Source organism: Panthera tigris, chromosome D2 (assembly GCF_018350195.1).
Source record: "Panthera tigris isolate Pti1 chromosome D2, P.tigris_Pti1_mat1.1, whole genome shotgun sequence".
NCBI lineage: Eukaryota > Metazoa > Chordata > Mammalia > Carnivora > Felidae > Panthera > Panthera tigris.
Genome location: NC_056670.1, coordinates 75,154,175 through 75,169,729, shown reverse-complemented (window position 1 = coordinate 75,169,729; position 15,555 = coordinate 75,154,175). Strand labels below are relative to the sequence as shown.

At 39.4% G+C, this 15,555-nt stretch overlaps 1 protein-coding gene across 3 annotated transcripts in view; it reads right to left on the bottom strand.

Moving 5' to 3' along the window:
• Positions 1-15,555, bottom strand: part of INPP5F (inositol polyphosphate-5-phosphatase F) — an 89,204-nt gene that overhangs the window by 24,647 nt on the left and 49,002 nt on the right. For 2 of the 3 annotated variants that reach the window (XR_006208926.1, XM_042959771.1), the window contains exons 4-12: positions 15,213-15,341; positions 14,836-15,003; positions 14,682-14,738; positions 12,169-12,367; positions 11,218-11,397; positions 10,245-10,312; positions 2,700-2,824; positions 1,845-1,922; positions 761-881 (exon numbers count right to left, since the gene is read on the bottom strand). Coding sequence is in view for 2 of the 3 variants with exons in the window: in XM_042959771.1 (XP_042815705.1) it covers positions 761-881; positions 1,845-1,922; positions 2,700-2,824; positions 10,245-10,312; positions 11,218-11,397; positions 12,169-12,367; positions 14,682-14,738; positions 14,836-15,003; positions 15,213-15,341 (1,125 nt within the window). In the remaining variant the exon portion in view is untranslated. Of the gene's footprint in view, positions 1-760; positions 882-1,844; positions 1,923-2,699; positions 2,825-10,244; positions 10,313-11,217; positions 11,398-12,168; positions 12,368-14,681; positions 14,739-14,835; positions 15,004-15,212; positions 15,342-15,555 lie in introns of those variants that run through there. The other variant, XM_042959772.1, reaches the window with a different exon arrangement.

Below are 15,555 nucleotides of genomic sequence, written 5' to 3'. Positions count from 1 at the left end.
GAGAAGCTGAGTTCTTCGCACGGGGTCAAACCTCATGTGTGGTAGACAGAGCCAGTGCTTGGACTCAAAACCTGGCAGCTTTAGTGTAATGTTAGAAGGAACAGACTCACAATCTCAAACAGTCACTAGGCTCTATCAAAAAAGCCCTGAAACCATGCTAAGAATTTCCACCTTGAGAACTCACTACTCAGGTGCTGCGGCGTTCAAAGATCTAAAGGAGGACACCGAGTGACAGGCGTAAGGACTGCACAGTGCAGCTGCAACCAACTGGGGCGTGGAGGGTAGAGGCTGGTCCTGTGGTGCCAAAGGAGCCAATGGCTGGAGAGGGCGCTGCCAACAGGACCATAACACAGGTGAAGAAGCCTGTTCCTTCTCCTTCCTCCAGCCTCGTGGTCTTCCTCTGGCACCTCCTACTGGCAGAGACCAACACAGAGCTCGGGCTGAGCAGAAAGTGTGGCAGACTCCCAGCCCCATGTGCACAAGGCAGGGTTTGGAGCTGAGAGAAAAAAGGCGTATGACCACAAAGTGCCACCCAATCGACGCTGAAATGCGGGGGTCTCGCATTTTTGAATTGAGTACTTAAGAAAATGCCCCTAATTCCACTTATTTCTAGTGAAGGTTGTACTCGTCAGGTTTGAATGTAACAAGGTTGTTCGTATGCTGTAGATTGTCTACAGAACAAAGATTTTAGTTACTTGTTTACATGTGGGGAAGAAAAGTTAGAAATGAATACTTATAAATCCGAGGGACCACCAATTACCTGCTGTTCCATGACCACTCGCGCAATGGCGGCTTGGACCACGTTCGTGCGATCCAGGCAGTCCATGCAATTGACACGAAAAATCCCTTCTTGTTTACATATTACTCCAGCTTGATCCACCCTTTTCAAAAATAGTATGGGATTATGTTACAATATGAAATACTTCAGCAAGTTTTTCAAAAACCACAATTCCTTAGAGTAGAATAACAACAATAGCACTGGTTATCCATTGTTTGACATATCATTATGTGATGGGCATGACTGAGTACTTTGTAGACGCTGTTAATTTACATAGTAACTTGGTAAAACAGATGTGGTTATTCCCATTTGGGGAAAAAACAAAAACAAAACTGAAGTACAGTGACTTGCTCAAGTTTCACAACTACGAGGCAGAGGTGACACAACCCCAAATTATGATATTTAAATATATATGTATATATATATACATATATATTTAAATATATATTAAAGCCAGAAGCCACTTTAAAACACCATCCTGTCCCTCCTTTTTGACTCCAAGTAGAAATGCATCTGAACGCATGGAGCTTGAACAAAGTCACTTTACCACTCAGTGAGAAGGCATGCAGCATGCCTTGTGCGTCTAGTTTCTCTGTCCACCTCTGGCCTTTCGAGTCCAATTGAAGGTTCTTCCCTAGCATTTAAGCCAATTTCTTCTTCCTACACCTCCCTCCCGCAGTCTGAGAATCATCTTCCTTCTAATTTTGAACTACCTGCAAGCTGAGACCGAGTACCTCTAAGGCTTCCTTCCCTTAGATGAAGGGATGGTGAGAAGAAGAGGAAGAGGAAATACAGACCATGGAGCATTAGATGGAATTAAACAACGGTCCTAGAGCATTTCGCTTCATCTTGCCTGACCATCTGACACCTCTTCCCTTTTCAAAGCTAATGCTGCCTAGTGACTGACACTCTCGAAAAGGAGACTGGGAATCAGGAAGCAAAATAAGAAAAACGAACACGATTTTTCAGCTTGCTGCTACTATTTTAGTGCTTAGCACTACCAGACAAATACATCTGATTTCACAGACCAACAGTTTGTCAAATTGACTTCTTAGGAGATACCTACCAACACCACTTCATGTCAAGAATAATGTCATAAATGGCATCCGTTAGTGTTTGAACATTCTCAAACTTCATTCCTCGGCTAAAACACATGCCAAAAGAAAAAAAAAAAAGTTTAATAATAGGTTAAACCTAATAACAGATTTTTTAGCTTAAGTCACAGTATTTAAAGTAGCTTGGAAAAATTAAAGAAAACTATTGCTGTAAGTACGTGAGGTTAACTCTACTATAAATTATATAGGCAATTTATATACATGTTTGTAATTAATCTCCACTGTGAAAGAAAATATATTTAAGAATACATTGAAACATATCACAGCTATCAGAAGTTTCTTTCCCCCACCAAATTTTCAAAACTTAGGTAAACGAACCCACATCAGAGCCAGGATTAGGACAAAAGAAGCTAGCTTTCAGAACACACACAAGTTAAAATTACCATCAAAATGATCCAGTGACTGTTGTTTTTCCAGAGCAAACTCTAGTGAAGCTTATCCATAGAGAAAGAAGTATTATTAATAGAGCATGAAGATGAGCCAGCAGAATGATTTTTAAGTAAGGGGACTCGATTACTTCTGCTAGGCTTGGACTCAAGCTGAAAGGAAAAGCTCCAGAAGTTCTTCGAGTGATAAAAGGAAAAATGGAACTCTCCATCGCCATGTTGTTTTGGGAAAGACAAAATATTTCAGGAACAATTAAATTTTTAGCCAAAATAAAGCTCATATGAAAATTAAAACTATGTTAACAATGAGAAGAAGAAAAGTGTTCTTCCCCGTAAGGAAGAGGAGAGCTCAGCTTGCTGTGGGAGCGTGTACCACAAACACCGGAACTGATCAAAACTCCCATCAGGAAGCCCTCTTACCAGTGCTCATGGAAGTCAAATGAGACATAAGTGAGGTGTGAGCTGTTGAAGAGTAACACTTGTTTCAGGTAAGCATCGCCAATAATTTTCTCCCTGCCTGCCTGGTCCACCAAGTTAATAATAACCTGTGAAAGTTAAGGAAACACAAATTCAGTTTAATCAGATGCTAAACTCAATGTGGTTTTGAATCAGTTTGTTTGAAATTGTTTTAGAAATATTTGATAGCCATACTTAGAAATTTATCCACTCAGGCATCAATTTTTTTCCCCTATAAAGTTAGATTTTCACTTGTTATATTTAGGTAGCATTAATAGTTGTTTAATGTACTATGTATCTGCAATGACCAATTAGAATAAATTGGTAAAAACCAATTAAAAAACCAATTAGAATTGGTTATAATAAAATAATAAACAAGGTCCTTTGTAACGCAAATATTAAAAATATTTAGAGGTTTTAAAAAATATACAAGACCTACTTATGGACACTATAAAACTTTGCTTAAACACGTAAAAGAAAATCTGAGTAAATGGAAAGACACACTATGGTGCTAGATAGTGAGATTCAATATTATAAAGATGGCAAGTCTCCCCAGATTAAACACTCAACAATCCCAATCAAAATTTGATCAGAGGGGCGCCTGGGTGGCGCAGTCGGTTAAGCGTCCGACTTCAGCCAGGTCACGATCTCACGGTCCGTGAGTTCGAGCCCCGCGTCAGGCTCTGGGCTGATGGCTCGGAGCCTGGAGCCTGTTTCCAATTCTGTGTTTCCCTCTCTCTCTGCCCCTCCCCCATTCATGCTCTGTCTCTCTCTGTCCCAAAAATAAATAAAAAACGTTGAAAAAAAAATTTAAAAAAAAAAAAAAAAAAAAAATTTGATCAGGATCTTTCTGTGGACTTTGACAAGTTAATTCTGAAGTTCCTCTAGAAGGTAAGTATATGGAAAAAGTTTTGAAGACTAATAATAAAGGAGGACTTGTCCCATTGGAAAGCAAAACATACTCTAAATCTGCAGCAATTAAGACAGAAGTACTCCTGGAGAAACAGATGAATGACCCATAGAATGGGACAGCCAGCTAGAGACAGACCTATGCACATTGAGGAATCTAAAATATTAACTATATCATTCTGGGAGAAATAAAATAATACTCTATAAATGGTACTGGGATAATTATCTATCTATATAGTGGGGGAAAACTTACTTTAGCTCTCTAAATCTCATTATATACAAATCATAAGATGCATTAATGACCTAAATATTTTTTGAAGTTATAAAAAAGCTAGAAGAATATTCGGGGTGATGTTCCCATAACTGTAGGATGGGACGTGACTTTCTAAGCGTAAGAACCAGAGGGCATAAAGAAAAAGATGGACAAATGTGACAACATAAAAATTTAAAACCTCTTTACCCAATGACAATACAAGTAAGCAAAGGTAAAACAAAACAAAAAGACACAAAGGACTACGTGGGGGAACAGACCTGTAACATTAAAGCAATACTATATAAGAGTGCTATAAATTCAGTAAGAGGAAGAGTAAATTCACAATACAGAGAAAATTCACAAGAGAAAATATATAAATAGTCAATAAACATGAGGCTACGACTTTGTTAATAATCAAAGAGACAGAGGCAAACCAAGAGACAGACTCTCAACTGTAGAAAACAAACTGGTGGTTACCGGAGGGGAGATGGGTGGAGGGATGGGTTAAATAGGTGATGGGGACTAAGGAGGACACTTGTGATGAGTACCTGGAATTGAATGGAAGTGTTGAGTTGCCATATTGTATCCCTGAAACTAATATTACGCTGTATGTTAACTAAATGGAATTTAAATAAAAGCTCTTAAAAAAAAAAAAAGAAATACTAATTTTAAAACAGAAAACTAGCTTTCATCTTTACAGAGGCAAAAATTGAATCCTAAATGTCATCAGCATTGGTGAATACATGGGGAGATGGGCATGGCTCCCACTGTTGCTGAGGGTATAAACTGTTGGGATCTTTTGGGGAACAACAAAGTGGTAGTTATCAAGTTTAAATGCATCCTGTTTGATCCAGTCATTCTGCCTCTAGAAATCTGTTCTGTAAAGCAACTAAGTGTCCCAAAGTACACAAAAGTTGTTTTCTGGAATTTTTGTTTTTACAATAGCAAAAACTAGATCCTAAGGGTCCACCAAGAGATAAACGGTTAAATAACAGCCATGGAACATTAAGTGAAAACAGCTGCAGAATTGCATACATGGTATAGCCCTCCATTGACTTAATTTTAAATGTGTATATATACATGTGTCCAGATGGGCTTTTGCTGCAAATGACAAATCAGTGACTCAGGTCTCAGAGCAAGAAGTCTGGAAGCGGCATGGTTCCGGAATTGCTTAATTCAGTGGCACCAGTACCAATTCTCTCCATCTTTTTGCTCTGCCATCCTCAGCACACTGGTCAGCCCTGAGGCCAGTTCATTCATGGTTTTGCCATAGCTGCAGCGGCACGTCACATCCACACACAACAATCACGGAGGGACTGTTGGGTCCTGTATCTCCGCTTATTTATTAGAGCAGGAAATCTTTCCCAGAAGCTTCCCAGCAGACTTCCCTCACATCATCCCTCACTGGCCAAACTGCCAATGAGCACAAACAGGCCAATGCCTAAGCCAATCACTGGCAACAGGAACAGTGGTGCCACCCTGACTGAGTCAGGCTGACCGTGGGCCCACCTCCCAGAAAGCAATTACCCAGGGGATGCAGGTGGACAAGGGAACATTACTGGGGTACTATCAGAAAGGAGGTGTCTGCTCAATACACACGCTGGTAAAACTGACGTGTACAAATAGGCTTTAAAAGTCCATACAGAACAGGGATGAGGGTGGTTAAGGAGGTTATTGTTACTGCTTCCTTTACACGCTTCAGTATCATTAAAATTCATTTTTTAAGCAAGTCTATTTTTTTTTAATGTTTATTTATTTTTGAGAAAGAGAGACAGAGTGAGACTGGGGGAGGGGCAGAGAGAGAGGGAAGACACAGAATCCAAAGCAGGTTCCAGGCTGTGAGCTGTCAGCACAGAGCCCGACACGGGGCTCAAACCCACAATCCTGAGATCAAGAGTCGCATGCTCGCCAGCTGAGCCAGCCAAGTCGCCCCTAGTTGTTACATTTAAATTGTGGTTTGGAGCACCTAGGTAGCCCAGTCGGTTAAGCATCTGACTTTAGCTCAGGTCACAATCTCACATTATCTCAAAAATAAATAAACATTAAAAAAATAATAAATTGTGGTTTATTTTCTGTAGTGCTAGTTATAATTGCACATATTGCTGATATATGAACTTATTCACACTGTAAAAAATTTCAACCATATGGGAATGCAAGCCGGTGCAGCCACTCTAGAAAACAGTATGGAGGTTCCTCAAAAAACTAAAAATAGAACCACCCTGTGACCCAGCAATGGCAGTACTAGACATTGATCCAAGGGATACAGGTGTGCTGTTTCGAAGGGACACATGCACCCCCATGTTTATAGCAGCACTATCGACAATAGCCAAAGGATGGAAAGAGCCCAAATGTCCATCGATGGATAAATGGATAAAGAAGATGTGGTATATATATACAATGGAGTATTACTCGGCAATCAAAAAGAATGAAATCTTGCCATTTGCAACTACGTGGATGGAACTAGAGGGTGTTATCCTAAGTGAAATTAGAGAAAGACAAAAATCAAAGGACTTCACTCATATGAGGACTTTAAGAGAAAACAAATGAACAGAAGGGAAAGGAAACAAAAATAATATAAAAACAGGGAGGGGGACAAAACAGAAGAGACTCATAAATATGGAGAACAAACTGAGGGTTGCTCGAGGGGTTGTGGAAGGGGGGATGGGCTAAATGGGTAAGGGGCACTAAGGAATCTACTCCTGAAATCACTGTTGCACTAGATGCTAACTAATTTGGATGTAAATTTAAAAAAATAAAACAAGTTAAAAAAAAAAAATTTCAAACATAAAGGTCAAATCCCTCCTCACCACAACCCAGACCCACACCCTTCCCTGGAGGTAACAACGGTTACCGTTCGGTGTGTGCCCTTTCAGCCCATATAAAGGTATGCCTACATAAATGTGCATGCCACATATGTGTGAGAACATATATGTGTAAAAGAACTACATGTATATAAATGACACGGTTTTGTTTTGTGGGTTTGAGATGGCAACACACCATATGCTCTTACAGTCTTTTCTCGCTGTGTGATCTTAAGATGTTTCCATGCTAGTGCACACAGATCTACCTCATCGTTTTTAAGCGTCTGTAGTCAACACTTTTTTTTTTTTAATTTTTTTTTTTTTAACGTTTATTTATTTTTGAGACAGAGAAAGACAGAGCATGAACGGGGGAGGGGCAGAGAGAGAGGGAGACACAGAATCTGAAACAGGCTCCAGGCTCTGAGCCGTCAGCACAGAGCCCGACGCAGGGCTCGAACTCACGGACTGCGAGATCATGACCTGAGCTGAAGTCGGACGCTTAACCAACCAAGCCACCCAGGCGCCCCTTAAATGTGTCACACTGTTTATCCACTGACGTTCTGATGAACAGTCGGGTTACTTTCATGCTGCAAAAAATGCTCTTGTACATGCCTCCTGGATTGAACGTGAGTTTCAGGTACATTTAAACATTTTTTTGTATTAGAGTCCCAGTTATTTCACATCCTTAATGGAACTTGGTATGTATGATTGTTTTATTTTAGTCATTCTGGTGTATAAGCGGTTTTAGTTTGTATTTCCCTGATGATGGGTGAAGTTCAACACCCTTTCAGATGTTTATTGGCCTATTAAATACACTTTTTCATGAACATCTGCTTAAGTCTTTTGTTGCCTTTTCTTTTAGGTTGTACATCTATTTTTAGCGTTTTTAAGAGGTTTTTTTGTTTTTTGTTTTTAGTAACTCTAGATAGGAATCTTTTGTCCTATATATGTATTAAAAAATCTTAAATATCTTCTACTTTGTGAATTGCTTTTCCATTCTTAGTGGTGCCTCTTAATAAACAGAAGTTCTTTATTTTAATAAAGTCTAAATTATTTTTTTCATTATGGTTTGGGATTTAAGTCCTATTTAATTTTAATACAGTTTAAATAAATGATAAAACTTTGATAACAATTAAAAATTTAGTAAAGTCAAATGTATCAATATTTTTCATTATTGGTTAATGCTTTTTAAGTCCTGACTAAGACCAAAGATCAAAAAGATGCTCTGGGGGTGCCAAGGTGAGTCTGGGCCAAGGCCTTGGGTCTTTTTAAAACAAAACAAAACAAAACAAAAAAACCCTATATTTTCCTTTAAAAAGTTTACAGTTTAACTTTTTGCATTCAGATCCATATCCACCTAGAAATGACTTCTATATATAATATGTAGGAAAGATACCAAAAAGCAAAACTACCAGATTAACAGTAGAAGCATATTTTATTTTGATTGATAATACCATTCAAAATAGCTATACCAACTTATGTTTCCTCTAGCAATCTGTGAGCGTTCTCATTTCCCCAATTACTTGCCTTTATTTCTTACTGTCAAACTTTATAATTTTTTCAATCTGAGGTGTTTTAAAATTTTTTGATTTTTGAGAGAGAGAGAGCACAAGGAGGGGAGGGACAGAGAGACAGGACAGAGGATCCGAAGCGGGCTATGTACTGATAGCAGTGAGCTTGACTCGGGGCTCGAACCCATGCACCGTGAGATCACAACCTGAGCTTAAGTCTGACACTCTACTGAGCCACCCAGGTGGCCATGAGGGTTTGCTTTTTATTTCCCTGCTCAGACTTTGGGACTGCACGAAATTTCTACATTAATTTTGGAAGAACTGAAATCTATTCAGTATTAATCCTTCTTTCCAGGAACATGGTATTTTTTCTCCATTTATCCAGGTTTTCCTTTGCATTCTTTGGTAATTCTTCGTCCCATCTCCCACCCCCATACACAAGCTATCTTTTTTTGTATGTTTATTAGGTTTTAGGTTATTTCTTCCTTTTTTATTTTTGTTGCTGTTAGAAAAATGCATCCTATAGCATTACACATTCGGACTGGTCATTGCAAATGGATCAGACTTACAGGTTATTATCGTAGACTCTGAGTCTAAAGTTCTCTCTTGGCCAGCAAAAGAACAGATGCAGGATTAAAAGTGAGAGATGGCTCATGTCTGGGAAAAGACAAGAGCCCCAAATAAGGGTCCTTGCTCCGTATTTATGAAGATTAAAAGGCTTACAAACTTGATGGGAGTACATAAAGAGACAATGAATCTGTGAACATTAACTCATGGGCATGAGGGAAAGGGGGTTTTGAAGATTTACGGTGTTTGGGGTTTGGGTCAATATAAAACAAAATCCTGGCACCGGGCAGATGGTTGTTAAAGGCAGACAGGAGGCACTGCGTCTGTTTATCTTAGCTAGCCTAGGGGATAAGACAGGGAAAATAACCTCAGGGTTAACAAGGCACCTTTGTTTTGTTAATCAGTTCAGCTCTGGGCAGCATCACCGCAGGGCAGCAGTCTATAGCGCTATTTACCTGTTTACCTAATTTGGTCCTTCCTTCCTGTGAAAGCTTTCTGCTATAACACTAATTTGGGGGGCTTGGGGGGGTAATCTTGCTTACCCTACATATCTTTGTATTGGGGGCCTTTGCCCCCACCTACTCTATTCTGGGGGCCTTAGCACCCCCCCCCTTCTCTATCCTTATAACGCTTAATCTTGTTTACCCAAACTTGGGTGTGAGCATCCTATGGCTTTGTAATTCTTTTTTTTTTTTTTTAATTAAAAAAAAATGTTTATCTTTATTTTTGAGACAGAGACAGAGCATGAGGTGGGGGGGGGGGGGGGGAAGAGAGGCAGAGAGAGAGGGAGACACAGAATCAGAAGCAGGCTCCAGGCTCTGAGCTGTCAGCACAGAGCCTGACGCGGGGCTCGAACTTGACAACTGAGAGATCATGACCCGAGCCGAAGCCAGACTCTCAACAGACTGAGCCACCCAGGCGTCCCTGGCTTTATAATTCTTTATGCCTTGTTAACCCATCAGTGCTTATTCCCCAAGCTTATCCCCCACAGGTTATTCTATACAAATCTTGTATCTGAAATCTGGTCATCTTATTGAACTTGTAATTTCACTTAACAGTTTTCACTTGATTTTAGTCTATATGATCACAGTCCTACATATAAATACATAAGAGAGGTGGGCAGAGAGAAAAGATCTTGAAGATAGATGCATATCAAATTGTTATCTTCAGGAGGCAGAACTACAGGTGGTACTGAGAGATGCCTTTCTTTCCTTACTCTGGATACTTCTTCAACTATAAAAATTAACGACAGTAGACTAATTCTTATCTAAAAACAGTCTAAAGTAGCTGATTCAATTCTTCCTAGAGAATATTAGAAATACTCTTAGCTTATGTATTCTTCAACTTCATGGCAAGATACCATTTTGTTTAACTACAAATAGTATATTGTTATTTTCATGAAATTTAAAGAAATAGATACATAACCATGGCTGAAAATGAAGGAACATTAATACAGATCAAAGCCCACCTGTTTTTTGTAAATTTTCAGTTGTTCTTCGAAATGGGCACAGAAATAGGCAATGGTGTCCTTTTCACCTACAAAGAAGTGATACAAAATCTATTTTTCCTTCCCATGTTTGAGACAGAAATTAGTGTCTATTCCACCCTTACTCTTACTTTTCAACAATTTCTTGGCCACCAAATGTAACTAAGATGGTCTAAAACCAGTATTTTTAAATACAATGAGCCAAAGCCAAAGCCCTCAGATTCCTTTTCCCCCCAGTTAGGCTGCACCAGGTCACACTGGAAAAGCACACTATGTAATCAGGACCTTTATTGTTCATGTGTCCAGCCTGTTGTCAGAAAGGGTTCCATGTAGTTTATAGTAAGAGAATAAAACTCCTCTAAAAATATGAATATTATAAACTGAAGGTTTACTGGATTCTTACAAATATCAATTGAGTTTTGAGAGAAAAATATTCTGTAAACAATTTTTAAAATCAACCTCATTGAGTTACCTGGTTAGACTGATAGGATTTAGCCATTCCAGCGCTAAAGTTAAAATACTAGAAGAAATTAAATCCTCAGTAGTTAAAACAACAAACCTTACACAGCGAGATACTTGAGTAAAGGCATCTGATCTATTTTTTGTAGATGCCATCTGAACATATCTCCTGCTTCTATTAACATTGGCTACATTTACCCTTTTCCAAAAGTAAACATTTCATAAAGTATTCTCCAAAGAAACAACAACTAAAATCTGTGAAATAAGCTTTATTTTATTCTATTGTTAGGGCATTTTTTATTGTTAAACAACTTACTTAAACTGTCAACAACCATTATAACTCTTGCAATTACAATATCTCTATTAAATCTCACCAACTGGAATATTGTTTTAAATGAAGTATCTGGCCAAGCAAATCCAAACCTATAAAATACCTAATATTTTAAAAAATACTCTCTCAAATCATCACTGCAAACTAAGTAATGAACATGCTTACTTTTGTCCAGTCGTGGTCGCGGATTATATCGATACCCAACCTGGCTCCAAAAGACAGGCACAGAGCCTCGTGTTTGAATAAATGACAAAGTATGATTATGAACATGAATCAACTGCTCAGTTTCCACATAATTGGCAACATTTCCATTTTTATCCACTCCTCTTCGCTTATAACGCATTCCTAAAAGAAAATTAAAACAGAAAACAACATAAAAAAACATTATTTAGTCTGATTAGATATGCTACAGCTTTTTTTTTTTTTTTTTAATGTTTATTTTGAGAGAGAGGGACATAGAGCACATGCAGGGGAGGGGCAGAGAGAGAGGGAGACAGAATCCAAAGCAGGCTCCAGGCTGTCAGCACAGAGCCCGATGCAGGGCTCAAACCCACGAACTGTGAGATCATGATCTGAGCCGAAGTCGGATGCTTAACCGACTGAGACACCCAGGCGCCCCTGATTAGATATGCTTCTTAACCAAATCCATCTTCCAGGATAGCTTTAAGGATCTAATGTGCAACTTCCAGGCAGAACAGAATCAACTTCCCCCAAACTCATAACTCTATGCATCATTGTTTTGTACAAGTTGAAGCAAAGCTACTTTCTGTGAACTGAAAGGGAAAGGTTTTCCCGAGGGCGCTGGTGCTCAGGAAGGATTTATTACCGTGATACAGGCTGTCAGTGGGAACAATGGTATTTAGAAACATATCCCAAGTGACTTTCTTCTCTTCTCCATATATATACCTCTTTTTCTTTCTGCTTTTGTTAACTCTCCCCCATTCACCTCCCTCCAAAAATTGGTCCCCAATTACATCACACGATTTAGAGTCACTGAGCACTTTGAAGCCAATTATGCTTCCAACTCCATTATTGTCATTAGCATTTCAACCCATCTGCAGCTTTTCCATTCTCGTCTGAATTTAACTTGCACATGATTTCAGCCCTTTTACTCACCTGCTCTGTGCCTACTTCGGCGTGAAATGAGAGCCACGAGAAATCGTGGGTGAATGTCATCTACACAGGTGGACTCCTGAGGGGGGGTCTCTGGGCTGCTTTTCTCATCATCAGATGATTCATTATAATTAACCACAAGTTCTTCAATCTGCACGAAACCTTGGATAATGGGGAGAATCCAAAAGTCCACATCTGGTGTCTGAAAACAATATGAATATCATGTTGTTTCTATTCTGTATGGTCCTGCTGCTTTCTTAAATAGAGGCTAGCACATATTTGTCGGTTTCCCAGAAGCAGAAACCTTCTGTTTCTTAACCATGTTTTCTGTTTATTGGAGAATGGCAGAAAAAAGGGAGGAAGGAAGACAAAGGGGAGAGCCTTTTTCTCTATGGTGAGCATTCAAAAATAGCTGCCTGAGAGGTCCCTGGCTGGCTCAGTCGGTAGAGCAGATATAGCGTGAGACTCTTGATCTCGGGGTCACAAGTTTGAGCCCCACATTGGGTATAGAGATTACTTACAAAAATAAATAAATAAAAAGAGCTGCCTAAGAGGACCCACCGGATAGAAGCCACACTGCCTGGTAACAAATTCAACCTCCACCACTTACGAACTCACTCTGATGAATCACTTAACCTCACCGTGCCCCAACGTCCTGCTTTGAGAAATAGGAAAAACTGTTACCTCATTTGGTTGAGTGAATGAGTAAAATGTAAAAAGTGTTTGGCATAGTGCCTGCCTTATTGTAAGGATTTAACAGACATAGCTACTATGATTATTCCCATTGGTACAGAAAAAACAAAAAACAAAAAAACCACTTATAGGCTGATTTTTAACTCACCGTTGTATCAAGGCTTTAACAACATACAACCAACTCTGATCCCCTTACTACAAAGCGCAGAGGTCCAACTCTATGTTCTAGTTTAGAAAAAACTTGCCTTGCCAAGCTAAAATCCACATAGTAAATGAACCAAAAAAAAAAAAAAAAAGGAAAAGGAAAAAAAAAAACGCTTTCCATAAATATCTTATTTTACAATGTCACCCAACATAATTAGGAGAGTATTAATTACAGTTAGACATTTCCCCTTCTGTGCCTTTGAGGCTAAGAATACTCCAATTTCCCGGCTGACTGTCTGCAGGGAGAGTGAAGGGTAAGAAGTACTCTAGGGTGTTGTTCTCTTTCTCTCCCGTCTCCACAACTGTATCCAGCCTTAACCTCACCATGACCTTCAAACCCACCTCATCATCCATAACCACATAAGCCGGGCAGGACCTGTCTCACAGTTTTGTTTTATGGAGCAGCAGACAGGATCCTAGGAAGGTGGTTAGAATTGAAAATTATGAAGGGTCTATATGCATTCATTATCCTTACCACCATCCTCATTATTTGTATTTTTGTTCTAGCAACAATGCAGAACTCTTGACGGGAACAGAGAAACATACGTGGCCAAACGCCACCTCTACTGCAAGCCATCAATTTTAAATGGTAATTCAAAGTTCCTGACAGAAACCCTGCAAAACGTTATTAGAGCCCAATGTGTCAGCAAGCCGGAAAAATATGCATTATCGTCACCCTTATTTTTCTCCCCTGTCACTGAGTTTCAGTGGTCACAGTTTGATCAGCCTCCTAAAAAGAGGTGAGAACATTTTCAAGCCTCATTCCCAATAGAGGCATGACAGATATCTCGTGGGAGACACTGCTAAAGTCAAAATCATTTATACTAACCACTGCCAAGGGGGAGAGATAGGAGAAAAAAGGTTTGAAATTTTTGAAAAGTTAATGAAAAGATAGTATGTCACCCAGTCAGCTATTTGCCCACTTTGTGTCCAAAACAGCAACTGGCACATAGGAGGCCTTCCATACATATTTGTTGACGGAGTGAACTGTCCTTGGATGGGTATAATTCTTCCACACAGGAGACAGAGTGAAGGAATAGAGTAACCATTAAACTGGAAGGATCCTCATACAATAATCTCAACATATTCCCTCTCATCCTTGATTCAAATACTGGCAGTACTGGAATGTCCTCAAAGATCTTTCTACTCCAATCCCCAGATGAGGAAACAGGAAAGGGAAGTGACTGGCATCATTAAAGAAAAAGCACACTTCACCATTTCCAATGGGTGCAGACAAAATCTCTGTCTCCTAGGAACTCTGTGGACATTAGTTCCGCAGCCTTAAATTACTTCTATCCCACGGGAACCTGCTAAAAAGGCAGGCCTGTGGCTAGGCTGTAGAGTTGGGAACTGTCTTAAAACAAGGTCTTGGTGTTCATAGCTAAATGATTCCCATTCTAGAGAAGAAAACATTATAGTGAGATTTTTTTTTAAGTAGACTCCATGCCCAACGTGGGGATCAAACTCACAACCCTGAGGTCCAGAGTCACATGGTCTACCGACTCAGCCAGCCAGGTGCTCCCATTTTAGTGAGATTTTGAATTCGTTTTAATACAGTGTTTAAAACTTTGCTTAACAACCATAACTACCTTTAGGATATTTTAGAAACAACTACTCACACCAATCTCAGTAAGATCTTGTATCATATATTTATTCCAAAAAAATCGGTCATCAACCTGGAAAAGGTAGAGAATGAATAGTTCAGAAACATGTTGAGCTTTCTTATAAATCATTCTGGAGGGCAAAGCCTGCCCTGAGCCATGAGAGAAGTACCTTCTGCCAGAGGGGACGGGGGTCCCTCTCCCCAGTGCTTTGCCTCTGCACCGAATTGGTTAGGTCGTAAGTCAAGCTATAGTAAAAGGATTCTGAGTCCATGAACATCTTCAGCAACTCCTCGAGTAATCGCCTCTCCAACTTCTCCTTTTCTTTACTTTCCTTAACCTGTAAGAAGTTAATCTACTATTACTACAGGAATTCAATGTACAGCATTGTGTGGATAATGCTCAACTTCCTAGGAGGGAAGTGAAAATAATCCCAAGAACCATACATGGGACAAGCAGTTTGAAAACAAGTTTCCTGGGAAGGAAACTACCCTTCAATTTAAAAGTAATCAAAGATGGATTCCAAGCCCGTATCAATGAAACTCTTACTTTCTTTTTATTAGGAGCAGACACATTGGATTTAATGTGTGTAAAGGTCTTCAGTAGAAACTTTGAGTCATCAGGAGATGGTACAATCTTCTCTGGTTTGTTAATTCCAAAATGATGCTTCTTACAGAGCTAAATAATTAGGAAGAGAAAGAAAATTCATTATTATTACCGTCTGCTTGTTAAATGTCTGGGTACAAGTGCACAAGTGACTGCTACTGCTCATGCATGGTAGTTAAAAGAAAACCTCAAGATTTATTAGTAAAATGACCAAGTAGACAACTGATATTAGAGAGCACAGCTATGGTTTCAAGGATTAGAAAGCTACCATAGAGGGGCTCCTGGG